This window comes from Bradysia coprophila, assembly GCF_014529535.1.
Source record: "Bradysia coprophila strain Holo2 chromosome IV unlocalized genomic scaffold, BU_Bcop_v1 contig_5, whole genome shotgun sequence".
Classification (NCBI taxonomy): domain Eukaryota; kingdom Metazoa; phylum Arthropoda; class Insecta; order Diptera; family Sciaridae; genus Bradysia; species Bradysia coprophila.
Window position 1 is genome coordinate 8,466,081 of NW_023503374.1, and position 23,986 is coordinate 8,490,066.

General features: G+C 39.3%; 4 protein-coding genes across 4 annotated transcripts; all 4 read left to right on the forward strand.

Annotated features, from left to right (window-relative positions):
- Window positions 1-1,024: 1,024 nt before the first annotated feature.
- Window positions 1,025-2,221, forward strand: LOC119071679 (PSME3-interacting protein). The gene is made up of 4 exons (XM_037176660.1): window positions 1,025-1,238; window positions 1,311-1,409; window positions 1,476-1,636; window positions 1,698-2,221. The coding sequence occupies exons 1-4, from the start codon at window positions 1,142-1,144 to the stop codon at window positions 2,097-2,099; spliced, it is 759 nt and encodes a 252-aa protein (XP_037032555.1). The 5' UTR covers window positions 1,025-1,141; the 3' UTR covers window positions 2,100-2,221.
- Window positions 2,222-2,400: 179 nt separating this feature from the next.
- Window positions 2,401-10,182, forward strand: LOC119071680 (DNA-directed RNA polymerase II subunit RPB1-like). Its single transcript, XM_037176661.1, has 7 exons — window positions 2,401-2,758; window positions 4,050-6,275; window positions 6,339-7,469; window positions 7,529-8,149; window positions 8,208-8,511; window positions 8,568-8,732; window positions 8,799-10,182. The coding sequence occupies exons 1-7, from the start codon at window positions 2,681-2,683 to the stop codon at window positions 9,770-9,772; spliced, it is 5,499 nt and encodes a 1,832-aa protein (XP_037032556.1). The 5' UTR covers window positions 2,401-2,680; the 3' UTR covers window positions 9,773-10,182.
- Window positions 10,183-14,010: 3,828 nt separating this feature from the next.
- On the forward strand, window positions 14,011-15,784 carry LOC119071681. The gene is made up of 2 exons (XM_037176662.1): window positions 14,011-14,792; window positions 15,007-15,784. Exons 1-2 carry the CDS (start codon window positions 14,191-14,193, stop codon window positions 15,707-15,709), a joined length of 1,305 nt encoding a protein of 434 aa, XP_037032557.1. The 5' UTR covers window positions 14,011-14,190; the 3' UTR covers window positions 15,710-15,784.
- Window positions 15,785-16,638: 854 nt separating this feature from the next.
- Window positions 16,639-22,593, forward strand: LOC119071682 (polycomb protein Asx). Its single transcript, XM_037176663.1, has 12 exons — window positions 16,639-17,103; window positions 17,874-18,547; window positions 18,619-18,929; window positions 18,993-20,055; window positions 20,113-20,184; window positions 20,246-20,307; window positions 20,365-20,565; window positions 20,737-21,393; window positions 21,459-21,555; window positions 21,623-21,798; window positions 21,862-22,015; window positions 22,284-22,593. Exons 2-12 carry the CDS (start codon window positions 17,890-17,892, stop codon window positions 22,460-22,462), a joined length of 3,630 nt encoding a protein of 1,209 aa, XP_037032558.1. The 5' UTR covers window positions 16,639-17,103; window positions 17,874-17,889; the 3' UTR covers window positions 22,463-22,593.
- The last annotated feature ends 1,393 nt before the right edge of the window (window positions 22,594-23,986 follow it).

Sequence of the window (23,986 nt, forward strand, 5' to 3'; positions counted from 1 at the left end):
GACTGTCGTTTGAAAAATTTTCGCTTATATGATTTGGTCAAGACCTCGTCCACATTATAAAGATGATATTAAATTCACAAAGACAAATAATAGTTATTTTCATTCATTTTCGCATAGGATAGTATGAGGGAGTACCACATTTTTCCAATTTTAATTGTTCATCGTGAAGCAGGGATAACTACCGATCGAATGGCACCAAATTCGCCGAGTGCTAGTATTTAAACAGCCAGGGACTGCTTTCTAACGTTTCTAACACTGACAACTGAAGATGGGTATTAACTTCCCTTTTTAAATGTAAGTTTAGAGGAATTGGCGCCTAAATAATATTGGGGACGGTTGAGTATACGATGAGGAATGGATTGAATAAATCAAGAACTGGATGATGAAAGTTCTTCGTTTAAATGTGTGAACAGCTCCGGATAATTCTAGCAATACAGACAGGAGTAATTTATTAAAATGGTAGATTTTTGGACAGTCGTTCATTCATGGGGAACTTATGAGTCCCACTAGTAGGCAAAAATAATGAGGAGGCAATCTTTCAGGACGAACTTATTGCACCAATTCTGGAAGTGAGATGAAGCATCCAAAGAGAATAGTTTTCATAAAATTGAATAAGTATTTACGAGGCTCTAAGCTTGACAGAGAAATGATAACAGATGGCGCTGCGCCGGGCCAGCGAGTGAGGCGGCAGCAACGCCTTCTGTTATCATTTCTCTGAAGCTTAAGTAAAACAAAGAAAACGTTGAAACGGCACTATTCGTAACCAAATCTGATCTGTCAAAATTCACTAATCGGGTGTCGTGTAATACCGATCACGTGACCTTTCATACCATTTTATCGTGAATTCATAATTGTCGATGCAATGGGCGAATGAAAACAATTTATTCAAAATAATTGCTCTGCAACGCAGGGTCCGCATTGTCACAAAATTGTAAAGTTGATAATGGCAAAACAAATGCTGATACGAATGCACACAACCCTCCAAGTTTGGATAATGCGAGCCGTCACTATATGTCAACGATGTCAACACTTGATAATTGAAACGTCAAAAAATTGGAAGGGAAAGAAAAACAAAACTCTGTGAAAACATTCCTGAGAATCAATTTTGTACGAGTTGGTGTGTTTTCATTGCAAATTGACCATGAGTTCAGGATTTGTAACAGAGCAGGAAATAGCCGAGTCTAAACAACGTCGTCAGGAAGAATGGGAGAAAGTGAGAAGCGCTGATCAGCCACTCGGTAAGAATATCCATCATGTTATCGTCTAGTTGACCTGTTTAATTCCTCTAAATTCAACCCAAAAATTTAAAGAAATGCCTGAAGAGCCATACGATTCCCGTTCGTTGTACGAAAGACTGAAGGAACAGAAAGATAAGAAAGACTACGAATTTGAGGAAGCGCACAAATTGAGTAAGTGTCATTGACATTTTGTTTCATCGCCCGCAGTGCCGTTTATTATTTTCATTTTTCTTTTAGAAAACTTGATTCGAGGCTTGGACGATGATGAGGTCGATTTTTTGGACGTAATCGATAAAGCGAAAATTGACGCCGAACGGAAACAACAATTAGAAGAGAAACACGAAATGCAAGACTTTAGACAACAGGTCGCCAACCTACAGGAGAAGAATTTGGACAAAGTAAGTTTTGTGATTGATTGACACGTGGACTGAGTAATCCAATTCCTCTCTTTTCGTACAGAAAATTCAATCAGAAGTTTCCCAACCAAAGATCGCCAAAACCAGCACCAATAGTCGTCCATCGCAAAAATCAATTTTATCCGGCGTCATTAGGAAACGAAAACTAAGCGAAACCAACGGAAACGTTCAATCAGAGAGCAAACCATCGGAGGAGAATGTCGTTGAGGCGACACCGAAACAAGTCAAAACGGACAATAATGTTATTGCCGCAACCAGCGATGATAAAACGTCGGTTGGTGCGCTCAAATGCATTGGAATTTTACCGGGTATAGGCGGAACGTATGAAGAGTCCAGCGATTCGGAAAAAAGTACGGACACAGACGATGATTACGATTATTCGAAATATGATTTCGTGGGCAGAGCGAGAGGTTCGAAAAGTGCGTACGGCGGTTGCGGACAATAATTGCAGATTTTGTTTTGAATGTAAACGGTCAAATAATTCGTTTGTAACCCTAATTAATGTAAGCTGCTAAATATTAAAATTTCTTGAAATAAATTCATCAGACAAAATTTAAGTTCAATTATACCTCATTGCACCGTCAACATTTCCATTTCCGTGTTTCATTGCATTCGAGAGAGATTATCTGAATCACTCGGAATAGTTTCAGTCAGCCCGAAATGTATTAAAAACAACAGCCAAACGTTTCAACCTACAGAAGGAAGTTCACTCGGAAAATTTAAAGGACGAAAATTCCCTATGTTCATTGTGAACTCTATCGGTCGATCATCCAGCATTATACGTTCATATTACACTATACACATAGTCGTAGAAGTCATATGGACAAAGTAAGATAGTACGCATATTGTGCGCATGGTCAACGGAATGTTGTGAAAATGAAAGATTATAAAAACCAAAGTCAACCGTACCATTCGTTTAGTCGCTTCCAAGTGGTGTTCGCGAGAGTATAAAAAATCGTTTACGTGAATTAAGCGGCTAAGGTGTGATTTCATTCAGTGGTGAAATACAACAAACATATAAACGATATGTACTCCACCTTGAGTACAACACCGATGCGCGAGGTGAAAAGCGTACAATTCGGAATTTTGTCACCTTGTGAAATTGTAAGTGGAATTTCGCTTGGAAGGTGTTTTAAGCGGGAAATGTTTTTCGTTTCAGTTTGAAATGAATATCCTCAGTTATCTAATGAAATCCTCGTTTTTTTTCTAGCAATTGTCTTAGGTGTGAATTGTATTTCAGATTAAAAAAAAATCTTTCACAGGAACAGTCCTAGCGAGACTGTATGTAAACTGTTTGTGAGAATTTTTAAATAAATATTTGCCAAGGAAATAAGTTGTTTCTTACATTGCTTTTGCGCAAAAATTTACATAAATTTCGTTTTTTTATGCGATGTATAAATTGAGTCACTTACTCTTATCAATGCGATGGTTTGATACGATGTTCACAGTTAGAGATAGTTTCAGCGCTATCTTATTTCGTACCAAGTGTATGCGTCGTAGGAGTTCTAGGAATGATTATTTTCGCTATTATTTTTTGGAAACGATTTACATTCGGTAAATTTCACTTGTGTGTGAGAGAGAATAAACTGATGTAAACCAAATAAATAGAAAAGAGAACTAACTGTTGCGAATTCAGCACCTTAGTAAAATTTGCAGAGTGTATACTTCTATACTACGGACCGGACACCCTTCTACTGTATTGAATTTCGTTGTTCGTATTTCCGCAATCATTAGGAAAACAGATTCTCTTTGAACTAATGCACTAATTTTGTGATGGTTGTTTTTGGTTTTCGGTCGTAAGCGGCTCGAAATACATTAACATTTGAGTAATAATGTAGAAGTCTTATTAATTGCCGCTTAAGACTGAAGACCAAAAACAACAGTCACCTCACACGGCAAAGAAACAAACAACAACACTAATATTGTGATGACCAAATACGCGTAAGTTTTTTTTAGATTTTCTTCCATGATAGGTATGCTAGAACCGAGATTTTACTATCAATTCAATATAAGTAGCAGAGGAAATCACACTTTCCACTTTGGTGATATGCTTAAGAAAAATAACTAAATCGAGGAAAATCGCTTTGAAATACTTGGAAAAGATTGCAGTCTCTGATATGAGTTGCAGCACTCAGAATATCTTCCTGAACAAAACAAAAATTGGGAAATACCTCTCGGAGGTAGGAACGAAGTTTGACGCTCAATACAACTTCTTTTTGTGTTAAAATTAGGCCAAGAGGAGGAGGTATTTGCAGACGTTCACTAAAAGGCTTGATACATTTTTGTAGATCAAAAGATTAATTTTATAAAAATTGGCCTCACTTTACATTGTCCCTTCTCTACTCACCCATCCTGTTTCATTGGGATGATATGTTCATTTCTTTTCATTCTCAAGCGCCGGATATCTGTTACCGATGGCGGAATTCAGTTTCCTGTAGCGATCGAAAATGGACATCCCAAGCTTGGTGGCGTAATGGATCCTCGACAGGGAGCCATTGACAGACACACCAGATGCCAAACATGTGCTGGCGATATGACCGAATGCACTGGACATTTCGGACATATTGATTTGTGTGAACCTGTTTACCACATTGGTTACTTCAATATACTAACGAAAGTCTTACGATGCGTTTGCTTCTATTGTTCAAAATTGCTGGTGAACGCTACAAGCCAAGATGTTAAGGAAATTGTCATGAAAACCAAAGGGCAACAGAGACGACGGTTATTTCTGATTAATAACATTTGTAAGAAAAAGGATTACTGTGAGGGTGGTGCTGAGATGAATCCTGAAGCTGTAGATAACAATAAATCGGCTCAACATACCGGATGTGGCGAGAAACAACCACGAATTAAAAGGAAAGGGCTCGAATTGTTTATGACTACAGTTTCTGAAGGCGAAGGAAGTAAGAACGTGGAATCGTTGCCAGCTAGAAAAGTTTTGGAAATTTTGAAAAATATTTCTGACGAAGAGTGCTTCATACTCGGATTGGATCCAAAATATTCGAGACCAGACTGGATGATAGTTTCAGTGTTGGCTGTTCCACCATTATCAGTTCGTCCAGCGGTACAAATGTACGGTTCTGGCAAAAGTCAAGACGATTTGACGCATAAGTTAAGCGATATAGTCAAGGCAAATAACGAACTTAAGAGAAACGTAGACAATCAATCTCCATCCCGGATTGTAAAGGAAAACCTGAACCTGTTGCAATATCATGTCGCTACGTTTTTCAACAATGAAATTGCCGGCATTCCCCAAGCAACCCAAAAGTCTGGAAAACCATTAAAGACTCTGAAATCGAGACTAACTGGAAAGGAAGGTCGAATTCGTGGTAATCTAATGGGAAAACGAGTCGATTTCTCAGCCCGGACTGTTATTACCCCGGATCCAAATTTACGTATCGATCAAGTCGGTGTGCCACGATCCATTGCCAAGAACTTAACGTTTCCAGAATTAGTCACACCGTTCAACATTGATGCCATGCAAGAATTGGTGAATCGAGGGGATACCTATCCAGGAGCTAAATATATAATCAGAGACAACGGTGATCGAATCGATTTACGTTTTCATCCAAAGTCAAGTGACCTACATCTACGCTGGGGTTACAAAGTCGAGCGGCATTTGCGTGACGACGATTTGGTAATATTCAACCGTCAGCCGTCTCTGCATAAGATGAGTATGATGGGGCATAGAGTGAAAGTTCTTCCTTGGTCCACATTTCGAATGAATTTGAGCTGTACCTCTCCGTACAATGCTGACTTTGATGGCGACGAAATGAATTTGCATGTTCCACAATCTCTGGAAACCCGAGCAGAGGTTGAAAACATTCACATCACTCCACGGCAAATTATATCACCCCAAGCAAATAAACCTGTGATGGGTATCGTCCAGGATACTTTGACCGCTGTCCGAAAGATGACCAAGCGAGATGTGTTCATTGAAAAAGAACAGCTGATGAATCTGCTGATGTTTCTGAATGATTGGGATGGTAAAATACCGAAACCGTGCATTCTGAAACCGAAGCCGTTCTGGAGTGGAAAACAGTTATTTTCCATGATTATTCCCGGTAAGCTAAATGTCATCCGTGAACATTCAACTCATCCACAAGAAGAAGACGATGGTCCCTACAAGTGGATATCTTTGGTAGACACTAAAGTACTGATAGAAGAGAGTGAGCTGGTCATGGGAATCGTATGCAAACAGACACTGGGCGCAACCACAGGATCATTACTCCATGTCTGCTTCTTAGAACTTGGTCATGAAATTACCGGCAAATTTTATGGAAATATTCAAACAGTCATCAATCACTGGTTGCTTTTGGAAGGGCATAGCATTGGCATTGCCGATACAATTGCTGATCCGAGGACATATGACGACATTAGAACTTCTATCAAACGGGCAATCAACGGTGTTAATGGTGTAATTCAGAAGGCCTATAACTGCGAGCTGGAACCAACACCCGGTAACACATTAAGGCAAACATTCGAGAATGTTGTCAATCGTATTTTGAACGAAGCGAGAGAGAAGACCGGCAGTTCTGCGGAGAAGTCATTGACCGAGTATAATAATTTAAAGGCCATGGTGGTTTCCGGAGCCAAAGGATCAAATTTAAACATTTCTCAGGTCATTATATGCAGCACATTCGGGGTGTGAACAATTTTTCATCGATATCATTTCTATCGATAGGTCATTGCATGTGTCGGCCAACAAAATGTTGAAGGGAAACGTATACCATTTGGATTTTGCAAACGAACACTTCCGCATTTCCAAAAAGATGATTACGGGCCAGAGGCAAGGGGTTTCGTAGGAAATTCATATTTGGCAGGATTAACACCAACAGAATTTTTCTTTCACGCAATGGGTGGCCGAGAAGGTCTGATCGACACTGCCGTAAAGACTGCTGAAACAGGCTACATTCAACGCCGCCTAATCAAAGCTATGGAGTCCGTCATGGTTAATTATGATGGAACCGTACGTAATTCTGTCGGTCAAGTGATTCAGTTCAGATACGGTGAAGATGGACTGTGTGGAGAGTCTGTCGAATTCCAGCATCTACCGACAATAAAGTTGTCGCGAAGAACATTCGAAAAACGTTTTAAATTCGATCCGACCGATAAGAAAATGCTAGCGAGACTATTCGATGATGATCTACGACGAGTATGTGAGTCTGGCGAGTTTTTGTCCGATGTTGAATGTGAATGGAAACAGTTGATTTGCGATCAGGACAACCTGAGAAATATTTTCGCAACAGGCGAATCAAGAGTAGCTCTGCCGTGTAATTTACAACGATTGATATGGAATGCTAAGAAAATATTTCACATTGACAAGCACGGCAAAACTGATCTAACACCTTTAAAAGTGATGGATGGAGTCAAGACTTTGTTAAATAAATGCGTTGTAGTCAACGGAAGTGATGCTTTATCAAAGCAGGCGAACAATAATGCTACTTTACTGTTTCAATGCATGATACGCTCCAGCCTCTGTTCTAAACTACTTATAGACGAGCACCGTTTAAATAAGGACGCATTCGATTGGTTAACCGGTGAGATTGAATCAAGATTTCAACAGGCTATAGTAAATCCAAGTGAAATGGTGGGGCCATTAGCAGCTCAGTGCATTGGAGAGCCAGCTACTCAGATGACACTAAACACATTTCATTTCGCCGGTGTATCTTCGAAAAATGTTACACTGGGTGTGCCTCGCCTGAACGAAATTATAAATGTTGCCAAACGAATATCAGCGCCATCATTGACTGTTTACTTGACTCCTAAAAGCGCATGTGATGCAGAAAGGGCCAAAGATGTTCTTTGTCGTCTGGTAATAATTTCTTTTCTTTTTCAAAAGTCGGAGTGAATTTTAAAGTGTTTCCGTTACAGGAGCACGCAACACTTAGATCTGTTGTCGCAAACACTGTCATCTACTATGATCCAGATATTTATCGAACTGTTGTAGTAGAAGACCAAGAGTTTATAAATATGTACAACAGCATGCCGGATTTCGACCCGGCTAGACTATCACCGTGGTTGCTTCGTATGGAAATGGATCGAAAGAAAATGACAGATAAGAACCTAACACTGGAGCAAATTGCAGAGAAAATTGACTCTGGTTTTGGTCAGGATTTGAATTGCATATTCAATGACGATAATGCTGAAAAATTAGTGCTACGCATAAGGATCGTGAAGAATGGAGACTTGAAATTCGAAGAAAATAATGAGGACCATGAAAATGAGTTGTCGGATGATATGTTCTTGAAAGCTATCGAATCCACCCTTTTAGCCGATTTAACGCTCAAGGGCATCGATACGATCCGAAAAGTGTACATGCATTTGCCTAACAGCGACAGCAAGAAAAGGATTACGATAACCAAGGAAGGTGAATTTAAGGCCATATCCGAATGGATGTTAGAAACCGATGGTACCGCCCTTTCGCCGGTTTTAAACGAGAAAGATGTAGACACAACCAGAACTCATAGCAACGACATATGCGAGATATTTCAAGTAAGATTGTAACATTCAATTCCAGAACGTAACAATTTTATTTCAATGACAATTCCAGGTGTTGGGAATCGAAGCAGTTCGAAAATCGATTGAGAAAGAGATCAATGCCGTTTTGCAGTTCTACGGACTATACGTAAACTACAGACATTTGTCGTTATTATGCGATGTAATGACCGCTAAGGGTCACCTAATGGCTATCTCTCGAAATGGAATCAACAAGCAAGATGTGGGCCCATTGATGCGATGTTCATTCGAAAAGTCGGTCGATGTGCTGATGGAATCATCAGCATACTCAGAAAATGATCCCATCAGGGGTGTATCGGAAAGCATTATACTGGGCCAAGTTCCTAAAATCGGAACTGGTAATTGCTTTGATGTGAATTCTATAATTTCAAATATAATCTTGTGTACCATTAAGGTTGTTTCGATCTCCTTATGGACACAGACAAACTGAGAAACGAAAATGTCCGAAGAATCGAAAATTTTAATTCAAAACTCACCTTTTGCACGCCGTTCCGAACTCCGTGGACAAGTTTCGGTACACCACAACCGTCCATTTGGACAGAAACTTTTGACCGAAGTGGTAAGTAACACAGGCAGAGCAGGTGTTGTACTATTAGGTCAATTGTAACATAAATTGTTATTGTAGCTGGTACAACAATGCAATTTCCATGGCCGAATTTTTCACCTGCTTACGAAGGATTTTCGCCATCACCATCTCCCAATTCATCATTTGATATACCGTGTTTTTCACCCGCCATACTAAACAATTCAACTACTTCACCGAGTTATTCGGCTATTTCTCCGCGCTATTTAGCTACTTCTCCGAGTTATTCAGCTACTTTTCTGGATTATTCACCTGCTTCTCCAAGATATTCTCCCTCTTCCCCCAGCTATTCACCTGCATCCCGAGACTATTCACCTACGTCTCCAGGCTATTCACCTTCTTCAAACTATTCAACAACTTCTCCACGAATTTCACCCACATCTCCAATGTATTCTCCATCTTATACGACTCAATATTCAAATTCTACACCGGGTTATTCACCTGAGTCGCCAATGTATTCATCAATCTGTACTCCGTTTGCTGGATCTTATTCACCTACTTCACCATCTTATTCGCCAATTTCCAATTTTTCACGAGAATCTTCAAATTTTTCAATGTATTCACCTAGGCAATTGTCCGGAAAGCACTCTAAAAACTATTCACCTTCATCACCTAATTATTCACCAACGCCTTCTACTTATTTAGCATCATCTCCCATTTATTCTGTTAGGTCTCACGATTATTCTCTAGCTAACAGATATTTGGCCAAATCTCCTATTTATTCACCTACATCACCCATTTATTACCCTACATCTCCCAGTTATTCACCGACATCACCCAGTTATTCACCGACATCACCTAACTATTCACCGGCATCACCTAACTATTCACCTGCATCACCCAGTTATTTATCGCCATCACCCAATTATTCACCAGCATCGCCCAGTTATTCACCGACCTCACCCAATTATTCACCATCATCTCCTGATCGAATCCTTGTAGTATTACCCGATTATTCACCAACATCTCCAAGTTCTGTTGATGATTTAGAGTCAGAATTCGATGCAGAAATTTAGGCACATAAGAATTCTCAGTAAAAACTAATAATAGTATAAGAAATAGTGAATAATTTGAGGCGAAGCCTAGAACCGTTTTGCCATTTTGAGCGCAACTAATTTGGATAATTTTTAATTAAAATCTAAATTGAGATGAATCAAATTTAATAACATGCAAAATTCATTGATAAAATAGTGGGATGGTTAATGGCAAGGAAAGTAAAAGCATACTTTCATTGGTTAATGGTGATTGGATCGTATTTACAAATTAAATGAAAATGGTTTTTAAAATAGTTGAGATATAAGAAAGTAAGTATAAATAACGAGAATTACATTAACGAAAATATTTCTCGAGATTAAACCCACATGTTAATGGTTTTTCGGCCAAGACCCACGGCAGAGTAAAATAAACCAGGCAGTAGCGGTTCATTTTCGAAACGTCAAATAATGGACCTAATACACTGTATGAAAACGAACTCAAATGAACACTGACATAAGTTGAAAAATTTTATTCGCAAAAAATATAGGGCTACTAGATAATTCAGGTCCTGCCTGGTTAACTTTACTCTGTCGTGCCAAGACCGTATAGCAGACTGTTACGTTTGACTCGCTTGTTACATGCTGTACAAGAGTTTTTGTTTTTAAGTAGGGTCATCTATAAATGACTTTCTATACCAAGAGGGAGATATGTCATGTCAACAGGAAGAAGTATAGATCAGCATTTATAAATGGACTCAGTTTTCATAAGTTAACATAAGTGCATGAATTTAATCAATTTTTTTAAGGTTTTGCTTCATAAGATTGAAAAGTTGCGTTTACATGAAACTATTTAATAATTTCAGTAAGTTGTAAAAGCAAATAAAAAAATTAAAAATAAATATTTTTCTCTCTTTTCTACCCCACTGTTAGTCGTTCCAAACGTCTCGTCTGAGCCTTTGTTTACTCTTTATTTACAGTGAAAGTAAGAAACGACAATTTTTATCCAATTGCTAATCCTTATTCAGAGAGAGTCGAGAGAATGGGACTTAAATTGTCTTAAAACTTTTACAATAATGTAATTGAGGCAAAGGGGGTAACAAAAAAAAATCAGAAAAATCAACAAAAAAAAAATCAGGAAAAATCAGAAGAAAAAAACAGTTGATATCCCCTCGATTAACCTGTTACAGACGGCTGCCATCTGTTATCGACAACGACAGCAATAATAAACGACACCCTCTGACTAATGAGGTCTTATATATCAAAAATTATGTTCAAAACAAATGAAGTAAAAGATTTCTGATATCAATCTCTGAAAATCTTCGGTCAACTGTTACTATACTTGCTGTTTGCGACAGGTTAAGGCTATATCTTCCCAAAGTATTTTTCATGATTAGCAAGACAATAAAAATAGAAGAATTTGTACGTGAAATAAGCATAATTTCCAATACCCTCTCTATCTATCGATCGGCTATATCTTACCTCGAGTTTCATTGTTATTGATAGAGCATTGGAATTTGCCTTCTTTGTATTAAACGAGCCGTCAGAACAGTCGGAGCATTTGCTGCGACTGAGCCCCGTACAAACCCGTACATCCATTGCGCACGTGACCCTAGTTCGTTCGTCGCCCTAGTCCGTAAGTCTACTGCGGCCGTAAACGTCGGTAAAGTAAAATTCTTATGAAATGTGTACGTCTTAAAAATTGCGCATAGCGCAATTACGAAGCCCCGTAATCCCCCAGACTGAAAAAACTGAAATTAAATTGGAATTATCACCCGGGGAATTAACGCCCAGGCATTATCACCCAGATCAATAGGAATTATCACCCGGTGAATTAACACCCAGGCATTATCACCCGGTGAATTAACACCCAGGCATTATCACCCGGTGAATTAACACCCAGGCATTATCACCCGGTGAATTAACACCCAGGCATTATCACCCAGCTATGTAAGAATGATTTCCCAGCAGTTTGTAGCTTAAAAATTATTAGCAACTGAATTGGGAATTATCACCCGGGAATTAACACCCAGGAATTATCACCCAGATCAATAGGAATTATCACCCGGGGAATTACCGCCCAGGCATTATCACCCAGCTATCACCCAGCAGAAGTCATGCTTAATTAGTCTAGTTAATTGTGTATCGTCTGAGAGACATGCACAATTAGGTAATAGTGCATCGCCTAAGATGTATGCACAATTAGTGTAGTTATTTGTGCATTGTCCTAGAGACATGCACAATTAGTCTAGTTAATTGTGCATCGTCTTAGAGACATGCACAATTAGTCTAGTTGATTGTGCATCGTCTTAGAGACATGCACAATTAGTCTAGTTAATTGTGCATCGTATTAGAGACATGCACAATTAGTCTAGCCGATTGTGCATCGTCTTAGAGACATGCACAATTAGTCTAGTTAATTGTACATCATCTTAGAGACATGCACAATTAGTCTAGTTAATTGTGCATCGTCCTTGAGACATTCACAATTAGTCCTGTTAATTGTGCATCGTCCTTAAGACATGCACAATTAGTCTAGTTGGTTGTGCATCGTCTTAGAGACATGCACAATTAGTCTAGTTAATTGTGCATCGTCTAAGATGCATACACAATTAGTCTAGTTAATTGTGCACCGTCTTAGAGACATTCACAATTAGTCTAGTTAATTATGCATCGTCCTTAAGACATGCACAATTAGTCTAGTTAATTGTACATCATCTTAGAGACATGCACAATTAGTCTAGTTAATTGTGCATCGTCCTTGAGACATTCACAATTAGTCCTGTTAATTGTGCATCGTCCTTAAGACATGCACAATTAGTCTAGTTGGTTGTGCATCGTCTTAGAGACATGCACAATTAGTCTAGTTAATTGTACATCATCTTAGAGACATGCACAATTAGTCTAGTTAATTGTGCATCGTCCTTGAGACATTCACAATTAGTCCTGTTAATTGTGCATCGTCCTTAAGACATGCACAATTAGTCTAGTTGGTTGTGCATCGTCTTAGAGACATGCACAATTAGTCTAGTTAATTGTGCATCGTCTAAGATGCATACACAATTAGTCTAGTTAATTGTGCACCGTCTTAGAGACATTCACAATTAGTCTAGTTAATTATGCATCGTCCTTAAGACATGCACAATTAGTCTAGTTAATTGTACATCATCTTAGAGACATGCACAATTAGTCTAGTTAATTGTGCATCGTCCTTAAGACATGCACAATTAGTCTAGTTGGATGTGCATCGTCTTAGAGACATGCACAATTAGTCTAGTTAATTGTGCATCGTCTAAGATGCATGCACAATTAGTCTAGTTAATTATGCACCGTCTTAGAGACATGCACAGTTAGTCTAGTTAATTGTGCATCGTCTTAGAGACATTCACAATCAGTCTAGTTAATTATGCATCGTCCTTAAGACATGCACAATTAGTCTAGTTAATTGTACATCATCTTAGAGACATGCACAATTAGTCTAGTTAATTGTGCATCGTCTTTGAGACATTCACAATTAGTCTAGTTAATTGTGCATCGTCCTTAAGACATGCACAATTAGTCTAGTTAATTGTACATCATCTTAGAGACATGCACAATTAGTCTAGTTAATTGTGCATCGTCTAAGATGCATGCACAATTAGTCTAGTTAATTGTGCACCGTCTTAGAGACTGTATTTGTATATTCGGTTATTTATATCCTAAAATCATTTTAATCAAGATAATAAAAGTTCATCAAAGCTTTTGTAGAGATAAAGAGTCTTATAAATTCACTGATTGTATGAGGCCTATTCAGATTTCAGACAGATACAGTGGAGGTCAAATAAATCCAAAGTTGTATCAGTTTGATAGAACCACGGCAGAGTAAAATAAACCAGGCAGGAGCGGTTCATTTTCGAAACGTCAGATAAGGGACCTAATACACTGTATGAAAATGAACTCAAATGAACACTGACATATATTGAAAAATTTTATTCGCAAAAAATACAGGGCTACTAGATCATTCAGGTCCCTAGTCAAATCAGCGCTCCTGCCTGGTTATCTTTACTCTGTCGTGATAGAACCCACAAAATCACAAAAAAAATTCAACCCCCTGAATCTGCGTCCACACTTTTTCTATGTCCACAAAACAGTATCACCCCTAATATCCCTCAAGTCGATTGTTGTAACTATTATATTGTTTCTTGAATGAAATATTACATAATGTTTCAAGTTGTAACATCATTTTTAATTCTTGTAGTCGTTTCAAGTGCCCTCAAAGAGATGAACAAATAAAAAGACCAAAAGAAAACGCGATGATCGGAAGATAACGAAAGAGTACGAGTACACTTGCTCGTGTATGATACACTGCATAATATGACTTAGTACACTCAGTATGTTACTACTGACACTTCTGATCGAACTGAGAAAGTGACATCACGTATTATTATTATTATTATTTCACAACTTGTGTTTATCCTAATAAAATGGAAGACAACGACAAAGGAAAAGTGTTAGTTTACATGGATAATTCGAACATATTCATAAACGCTCAGGAATGTTCGGCTATGAAGAAAAATTTTCTTGTACCTCAAGATCCTCGTTGTAGAATTGAAATTGGCAAATTATTCGGCATTGCGCGGAAAGGTCGCTTCGTTCTGCAGGCCCGATTGTATGGCTCGGAGCCACCAGCTCTGGACTCAGTTTGGGACGCCATACGAAAAAAGCATATCGAAGTCAGTGTCTCAGCAAGATCGTCTTGGAATGATAGAGAGAAAGAGATTGATACAAATTTAACGGCAGACGCTGTCGAAGACATTATAACGTACAAGAAATATGCAAGCCATACAGATTCAGCGGTGTTGATTTTCAGTGGCGACAAAGATATGTCCAGCACCATACGCAAGGCGAAACAATACAAATGGAACATCGAAATTTGGTCGTTCAAGAAAGCCATATGTAACGAGTTTGTTCAGGACAGACATATCCAAACATTTTTCATCGATAACGATGAATGTTTCGAAAAAGTGTCGTTTTTTGCTGTGGAACATCGTGGAAGAATACCGCGAGATCGATCCCTCGTTATACGGTAAGACTTAATTTTATATTCAATGGTGAATCGTTTGAGATTTTTTTTTTCGTAAATCATTTGCTTTGGCATACTATGCATTGAGATGTGGTGTAGGCGTAGAAATCACCAATACTTTCTGAATGAATCTCAAAAACCCATAGAGTTATACTCTATGCAAAAACCCTTCGATGAATTGATGAATCCACATTACCATAACTCCAATTATTTACAGTTACAATGGACTTGACACGTCAAAACCGAAATCACTGGAAACTTTCTCGAATTCCATTGTTCGATGGTCCTCGGAAATATTTCGATTGCCAATGATGATACGACTCAACGATTCGATAATTATACTTGTGGTCGCTTGTGCCCAGAAACGAAACGAATGCACGATGTACGACTTCACAAAAGACGTCTGGAATAAGTGTGATCGATTACGCGAGAAAATACAGAACGGATTTCCATCACTGAAGAATATTGAATTCATGACGTATGTTCAATTCATCCAAGCAAATGCCGATCTGGGCTGCGAGGCGGATGATCAGAATTTTCCGAGCGATGACGAGTTTCCTGTTGGACATCCCGACTATCCGGTAGATGAGAATTTCACAACGGTTGCGCGAAAAACCAGAAGAAGCAGTCAGAAATTTTCTTCAAACTGCGCCTTTGGTTTTCGATGTTCTAACGGTGCAAAATGTTCTCACGTTCATTCCGACGAAGAGAAGGAATATTTTAAAATTGAAACAACGCCGCCGAAACGCTATAACTACAAGACGAAACTATGCTATCACAGTAATTGCAAGTTTGCCAAGAGAGCGTATTTGTGCTCGTTCGCACATTCACTTCAAGAAGCAAGATGTGTTATATGCGATACTATTGGATTGCATTGGACCGATAAATGTCCGGTAGGAAGAGAAACATCCAAGAAGTAAATCACGCAGAAACGTTAAAAATCATATGTAAATCTTCATTTTTTTGCGCTAAATGAACTAAATTATCAAAGAACAGACTTTTCTTCGGTCGGCGATATTCAGTTGACTCGGTTGCTTCAGAAAGTTCGATCCACTTTTCAAGCTTCATACTTAAACAACGGAATAGTTATTTACATAAGGGGCCATTCACAAATTACGCACGCTCTTAAGGGAGGAGGGGGGGTTTGACAAAAGCGTACGCTTCATACATTTTTGAAATTTTTTCCATACATTTTCGCGTGCAAGGGGGGAGGGGGCCTGAAATTTCGAATTTGGTACGTGCGTAATTTGTGATTGGCCCCTAACTAAGGTAAAAAGACGAGTTTCATGTGAGTTTTATTGATCCGAGGCGCAGCCGAGATCAATAGTCACACGTAGATGTGACTTTTTAACTTTTTCTCCCTAGTTGTTATTTAAATAATTTAACACACAAACTCCAAAACATGAAATCCATTACAACTCTAGAACTTGTAAGAGACGTGTAGTAAATACCGGTAAATACCGATACGGCAATGACATCGTGGGAGTTTTGTGTTTCCGAAATCTACCAACAATTCTGCTACCTCAGAAAACGTTTCAGTACACCGTTGTCAAAAACTAGGACCTAAAAGATGTCCGATCTCGGAGGAATTGACACTCAATGTAGGTTCTTTCAGACTAGGTCGAAGTTGTTCAAGGCCATATGAATTGTCAAATTTCATCCATAGATTAGTGTTTTCATTTATACAGAACAAAGCTATCACGACTCACATACGTGATCAAGTGTGTAACGAACTATTAATGTAAAATCAACTTTCTGTGTGAATTTTTGAAATATTGCGCCCTCTACAACGCCACCTGATGCCGGTTCTCCGAAATGTCGATTGATTACACTTCGCCACCCTCGCCTTGTACAAAAATGTCGCACTTGAAAAATTAGTTTTTAACAATGAACAGTGTTGTGTTGTTTATGAAATAAACTCAGACACAATTTTAACACAAAAAGACTTTCAAATCAATTTGTTCTCAATGGATTTACATGCAACCGAATGTACAATAATAAAATTCATTAATTTGTTTTGAATGTGCTGGAAAATACATGGCAATACACTTAGTTTACGCAATTCTGAAATAGATTTTTTGTGTTCAATGTTTGACGGCGTCATGAAAATTTTTTTATTTACACACAATTCTCGTTAAGGAAATCTAGATTCAACGCAAAATTTACGTGCAATCGGTTTTATCGTATTTGTTGTGAACGATTTTGTATTCTGTAGCTGCATTTATAATCATTACGATACTGTAAATAATGAAATCAACCTTTTGTGTCAGCATTGCGTGAAATGACATTTCTCCTGCATTTAGCTGCAAATTATGTAAGTACCTACATAGTGTTGGTATTCCATTGTTTGACTCGACTCACTCGAATGGCAATTTAATTGTGAAGATTCATTCAGAATTTTCCATTACGAAATGTTTTCCTTTCAATTCAACACAAGTGAAGAGCTTTCCCAGTACGAACAATTTTCTAATATATCAGTTAATCAGATACAACTAGGTACAACACACAACTCTGAATAGATATGTGCAATGTATATCTACATATAAATATAGAAAGGAAGTTGAATGATTTTAGTCTCGTACGAAGTACAGTGAAGTATATTTGGTTGTTGATTATATCTTTTTTAACATTGTGATTAATCAGGTCCCAGAATGTAGAGATGAGTCTTGTTGGCCGATAAATTCAATTTTCCCTGTAAGATTATCAATATTTGCATGTTCGTACAATTGGAGTTTAAGGTGTTGAGTCAACTTCATTTCATTGAATCACTTTAAGTTGTAGCAGGCTCAACGGTAGGCTAACAAAATAGCAAGTAACATTGTAATTCGAACCTACTATTAGAGATACCTCTGACTAGGAGCTCTATTTTATACTTGGGTCTACGATTACCCTAAGGTAATCATTTATGCGATGATTCCATGTGAATTTTTTCTGCTAAATTGATTTCCCCAATCCCACAAAGTGGGATGAGAATAAACAATTTAGGACAAGCAACTGGTTACCTCTTCGCCTTTGCTATTTTTGATAGGCTTGGACCGGTAAAAACACATCCTAATGACCGCAATTTCCTTCTTTCTCTTTCAGCCAGAAAAAAGCTAAAATGGAGTGCGATGTGGTACCGAACTGCACTCCCGAGGTGGATCCTCTGGGAAATTTGGAGAATTGCGAGTCTCTCTCTGACGAAAGTTGCAGTTATGGCGAGAATGCACTGAATGCACAGATAATATTATCGAGCACGGACAATGTTTTCATACCGGCAACAAATCTTAAAATAGAAACAACGTCACCACCAAAACCACAAATCAAACACAATCACAGTTTGCGAAAATCATTAGCCCGTACGACACAGTCCAGTCCCAGTACGAATGTAGCGGTGACGTCCACCGCATCACCAGCATCCACAATGCGTGAAGTGTTAGCATCGATACCTGGTTTCAGTATAAAGCCTCATCGTCGTAGCAATAAAAAAATGTCGACGGCGGCGCAAGTTGAACAAATACGTGAAGGGTGCATCGATCTGGAAACTCCTGACTCGATTTTAGTTACTAATTTTCGAACCAATCTGCGTGCATTACTGAACAAGCATACATTTTCGCTGTTGCCTCCGCTTTACCAATACAAATTGGTGCAGCTGCTTCCCACCGTCGATCGGCCACCAATTGGTCCGGACTCACCAAGCATAAGACTGAACTCTTCGAGCTTAAATAATGAATTTTTCGCCCGTGCTTGCTTAGAATGGTGTGAACGACTGTCGGAAGGTAAAAATCAAATAAATTTTTGCGATGATGTGCGTTTTGCTAATGGAATTCTCTCCCATCTTTTTGTTAAGGTGAATTTATACCGGAAAACCAGTTGAAACTGAAGACAGAAGCGGAAAAGGAGAAAAGTAAATTAGATCCATGGAAATTGAAGCATTTTGAACCGATATGGGGTGAGCGAGGACAATCACAAGCAAATCGCCAACCACTTAAAACTTCAGCGAATTTTAAAAATACCACCGTCGATCCGGTCACGAGTAGCTCGACGACGCAAGCAAACAAAAGTTTATCACCGAATAGTCTGGCACAGCGACGAACAAGAACTGTCGGTGCTGTAACACGATCGTCAGCTGCTGTTCAAAACATCGAAAGTCCTACAAAGGTTTGATGCTAACTCTCTGCTCTTTATTCCCAGCAAAACTAACTCTTTCACGTTTTGTTTTAGGTATCAAATCCCGTTCCGGACCTACTACCAATACGTACAAAATCCCAGCCCAAACCCGTCGAGGAAGTCATAACAACAACTGAAATTAATGAGACAGTCGTTGTTGATGCAGGTGCATGTTCATCATTATCCTCTCCAACGGACCTAGTAAAAACGCCCACGAAGAAAAAAACGAGTGAACCTCAACAGTCATCGGAGCTTGTCGAAAAGCGTTCGCCGCAGAATATCCATCCCGAAGTCCTACCGATCCCCGCCGAACAACAATGCAAACGAGCACCAAAACGATCAGTTAGCCCGGAAAATGGAAACGGCAAAGTTTCAAAGTACAACAATGTGCACGACACCGTGGATTGTAAAGTGAATGAGATTGAGGGTGAAGTAATGCCTGACGTTGCACATTTACCTGCAACAAAAGAATGTGAATCGGTGTTTGATGTTAGTGCCGATGACATTGACATCAAGTTGGAAGAGTTCCAAAAAAGTGATGAGGCACCGAGTTCAACGCCATCGCATTCGGAACCAATGAAAATCGAAAGTGCTGACATCGCTGAACAGAATTTGGCCGACAATGTGAACTTCATTGACAGTGAAAGTATCAAAGTAGAATATCCAATCGGCATTGACGATATTCACGACATAAATTTGGAGCATGTGACCAACAAGTTTAACACAAGTAGCATAGCGTCGGACAATCTGTCTTCATTTTGTACCAACGACGATAAGCTGGACAGCATTTATAAGATACAAAACTTCGAAGGAGTATTGCAATTGCAGCCAAATTTGCTAACATTGCAGCGCGAACAATGCGAATTGGTGTCATCGATGCAAATCGAAGAAATTGACGATATTATTGGCGAGGTGAATGTGCCGTGCGACGATAGCAGTGATAGTAATGCGCCATTGGTTGACTGTAGCGGGGAAAATAGTGCCGATACAGCCGTCGAAGAACTGGAACCGACCATTCAGAACTTAGATCCGATGGAAGACGATCCCATCGAACAGAAGTTTACAGATGCTGAGAATTATGTTCTGGAATCGGGTGAAATCAGTGCGGATAGTGGAGGTAAATGGAAACAATTCATCAATCTGGTCTATGTACAATAACAGATGACGTTTTCAGGTTCAAACAGTTTGCCTGTCGACAGCAAATTAAATAGAAACGACGAACTGTTTGCTGTGGCAATGGCTAGAGGTAGGTTCCAAATAATTTCAATCTTGCAATCGAAACCGAAAATTTCCAATTTTGCTTACAGCATTTGATACCGTGCCTGGCAATGTGGGAATGACTGTGGTGGCTCCAACCACAAATACGGAAGTAAGGAATCCACAACAATCTCCAGCCATTCAGCGTCTCATCAATGACTCTTTTCAGGTGATACCCATGCAGGAGACATTGGAAGTTCGTCTGAAAGAGAGCACCTATCAAGTGGTCTCGGATTGGCCATTTGCCGTAAAAATGGAGAACATTTGCCAGGATAATATTGAATCGTCTGATTCGTACAGCGACTGCAAACCAATGCAAGCGAATACGAAACAACCTACGCAACATCCCATATATTCAACAGCTTCTCAGGCGAGTCAAAAGTATTCTATTTGAATTTCATGGTTTCATGACCAGTAGATTTTGCATCTGACAGACTTGAGCAGTTGAATTAATCTTGTCGGTCTATCGGATTCGAATCGGTTGAACAATACGAACATGCAAAAGAAGAACTTTAAACAATAATTTTTCGTTCATTCACAGGTGAAGCTGGAGCTCGAGGTAACCCTAACGCCAGAAGCCGAAGTATCGAGTACGGTGGCAAGCAATAATTCAAACAATTCATGTGATAGTGACCAGAGTAATGACGATCAGCTGAAATCGACATCGTCGAAGTGTATTCCAACTGTCATTCCGCCAACGACAATAGTTTGCCTACCGTCGTTGGTAACAGTATCGAATTTAACAGGACAACAGACAACGAACAGTCAACAGACTACGTACTTGGGTTCCGTAAATAATCCCCAACAGAAGTCATTGCCCACTCCAAATAGCTACAGCAATAATTTCCAACGCATTTCAATGAATCAAGTGGTGCAACCGCAACGAACAACGGCTGTAGTAGCCAGTTCGAGTGCCGTCCCATATTTGTCATTGGCGACGACACAGCCTCTACGAGCTGTACCGAATACACAGCAAATTCGCCAGAAAATACCAGTGAAAGGTGGACGAGGACGAACAAGCAGCAACAGACCACCGCCCGGTGCAGTGAATTTGGAGCGAAGCTATCAAATTTGTCAGGCTGTTATCCAAAACAGTCCCAATCGACACCAATTAAAGGCACACCTGAAACCGCCACCGGCATTGTTTGGATCGAACGTCAAAAAGGATGAGAACAGCAGCAACACTGGCAATAAAACGGTTCGTTGTTTTGTCTTATCAATTTCAGCGATTTGTTTTTCGAATCAACATTTTTCATAATTCAGATGAACGGACAACCGCGCGTTGCATTTTCAAAGAAAGGATTCGTTCAACGTCAACCATCGCCTGTTCTGGTACGGCATGTATTTACAACAAATCAAGGTATCTGTTCAACTCGATCGAATGATGGTAAAGTGACGTTTATCATCGTAAATTTTAACCTTCAAAGGTATCCCTGTATCAATGGCCGTGCTACCATCTGGAATGCATCCTCAAAATTACCAGTCCGATTCTCAACAAATTACAACAAGCCATCCATCCGGACAATACATTCTGGTTCAACGGGCAGTGCCTGGTGAAAATCCTGCTCCAAGAGCGTCCAGTGCACCACCAGCACAAAATCAGGTAACAATTTCCATTAATCCTCCGCCGGTTCAACCTAAAACTTATTTTTCGTCCGTCCTAAAGCAAACAATAACCACATCACATACACAAATGAGCAGTCGTGGTCGTCCGGCATCCGTCGACGTTGATCCGCAAAATGAGTCTATGCAAGAAGTGCAGCACATCGTTGAATCAAACAATGGCACTCAATCGATGACCAGAAAAGTGCCCAATCAAGGTCAGTTAATTTGAAATTACGGGGGGTTTTAAATGGAAAATTAAGTAAAATTCGATGGAAGAAGTAGCTCCAGGGAAGGTCTTGCAGGATAGTTGCTTTCGGTCATTTAATGCTTCTCAGTTTGCGTCTAAACTCGTAAATAGATTAGAGCGTGCTTTACCAACTTAAATTCTTTGTATATCATAATGTCCTGAAAGGATTATTGAAATCTCTCGTGCTCTTGTTCTATTACATCCATCCATTAACATTTTGTCATATTCTACTTCAGGTTTTGTCTACGGTGACTTAAGTATGGATTCGTCGTACCAACACTATTCCGGCGAAAATACACCACCAAATTGTGCGTGTGCATTGAATCCGATGGTTATTTGTCAGCAATGTGGAGCATTCTGCCACGACGAATGTATGGGATCGTCTAAACTTTGTCTAACTTGTGTGATCAGATGAATCTTTCTCTTTTTTTCTGAATTTTTCGTTTTACATTTTAGTTAAATGTGTTATACATAGGTAATGCATTTATTTATTTTATATTTTTCATTCAAAATAGCATTAAAAATTTGAATTTTAAGAAACACAAACAATCAATTGGCATTTTCTATTTACGAATATATATCGCATCGATATACTCAATACTGCCTATTGAGAACTTTCCGGACCTTCTTGAATTTTTAGCCCCGTACGAAGTACTGGGGGCTTATAAGATTAATATGCCGTTTGTAACACGTCGAATTGGAAGCAGACAGTAAGGGCAAAGCATTTGGTTGTGTTCATAGATGACGAATCCGCAATAAAAACAAGGCATCAGAACAGTCGGAGCGTTTGCTGCGACTTAGCCCCGTACAACCCGTAATCCTATTTCGTCCGCAACCATAATACGTCCGTAGCCCTAATAAGCCCGGAACCCTAATACGTCTACAACCCTCTAATCCGTCTGTTACCAAAATGCAAGTCAAGTTGGGCATTGTCAAATTTACTGAAAGTGTTCATTTTTAAAATTGCGCATAGCGCAATTACGAAAGCCCGTACGAAGTACCTTTTAAATAAAACCAACAATTTACGACATTATTTTAGAAACCCAAAATTTTTTGCCAACTTTCCATTGGGTATTCAATTACCTCTCAAATGAAACAAAAACTAGCAAAATCGGATGAGATTTACTCGATTTATGTGCAAAAAACACTTAGGGCCGAGTAGCGGCCTTAGTCCAAGGGCCCAAATTTGAAACTTTTTTCGCCACGTTCTTTTCAGTGTTCAATTACCTTCCATAAAAAACTAAATCTAGCAAAATCGGATGAGATTTACTCGATTTATGTGCAAAAAACACTTAGGGCCGAGTAGCGGCCTTAGTCCAAGGGCCCAAATTTGAAACTTTTTTCGCCATCATTCTATTCGGCATTCAATTATCTCTCAAATGAAACAAAAACTAGCAAAATCGGATGAGATTTATTCGATTTATGTGCAAAAACGACTTAGGGCCGAGTAGCGACCTTAGTCCAAGGGCCCGAATTTGAAACTTTTTTCCCCACGTTCTTTTCGGTATTCAATTACCTTTCATAAAAAACTAAATCTAGCAAAATCGGATGAGATTTACTCGATTTATGTGCAAAAAACACTTAGGGCCGAGTAACGACCTTTGAGCCATCCCAACAAGCCCACATTGCATCTTACCCAAAAACAATGTTCAGCAACTTTGTTCTACTCGTCAATACCTTTCATTTGATATATCACAAGCAGGTATTGCGAGCGTATTTCGGTAGATATAGGCGAAAGACTGAAAAACACCTATAGGGCCCTAGCTCTGGAAGGGCCGGCCCTACCATGCCCATTTTCGAACTTGACCTTACTTTTGTCGATACCAATCGGGGAAAAAAAGAATTTTGAAAAAAGGTTGTGATTTACTCTAGCTAGAGGGGTCACGGACGGACGGACGGACGGACGGACGGACGGACGGACGGACGGACATTTTTAGCC

Coding starts and splice junctions, on each gene's coding strand:
- LOC119071679 (XM_037176660.1), top strand. CDS start 1,142: ATGAGTTCAGGATTTGTAACAGAGCAGGAAATAGCCGAGTCTAAACAA. Junction 1,239..1,310: donor AAGCGCTGATCAGCCACTCG/GTAAGAATATCC, acceptor AAAAATTTAAAG/AAATGCCTGAAGAGCCATAC. Junction 1,410..1,475: donor TGAGGAAGCGCACAAATTGA/GTAAGTGTCATT, acceptor TTTTTCTTTTAG/AAAACTTGATTCGAGGCTTG.
- LOC119071680 (XM_037176661.1), top strand. CDS start 2,681: ATGTACTCCACCTTGAGTACAACACCGATGCGCGAGGTGAAAAGCGTA. Junction 8,150..8,207: donor ACATATGCGAGATATTTCAA/GTAAGATTGTAA, acceptor TGACAATTCCAG/GTGTTGGGAATCGAAGCAGT. Junction 8,512..8,567: donor AGTTCCTAAAATCGGAACTG/GTAATTGCTTTG, acceptor TGTACCATTAAG/GTTGTTTCGATCTCCTTATG.
- LOC119071681 (XM_037176662.1), top strand. CDS start 14,191: ATGGAAGACAACGACAAAGGAAAAGTGTTAGTTTACATGGATAATTCG. Junction 14,793..15,006: donor GATCGATCCCTCGTTATACG/GTAAGACTTAAT, acceptor AATTATTTACAG/TTACAATGGACTTGACACGT.
- LOC119071682 (XM_037176663.1), top strand. CDS start 17,890: ATGGAGTGCGATGTGGTACCGAACTGCACTCCCGAGGTGGATCCTCTG. Junction 21,394..21,458: donor GCAACACTGGCAATAAAACG/GTTCGTTGTTTT, acceptor TTCATAATTCAG/ATGAACGGACAACCGCGCGT. Junction 22,016..22,283: donor CAGAAAAGTGCCCAATCAAG/GTCAGTTAATTT, acceptor ATTCTACTTCAG/GTTTTGTCTACGGTGACTTA.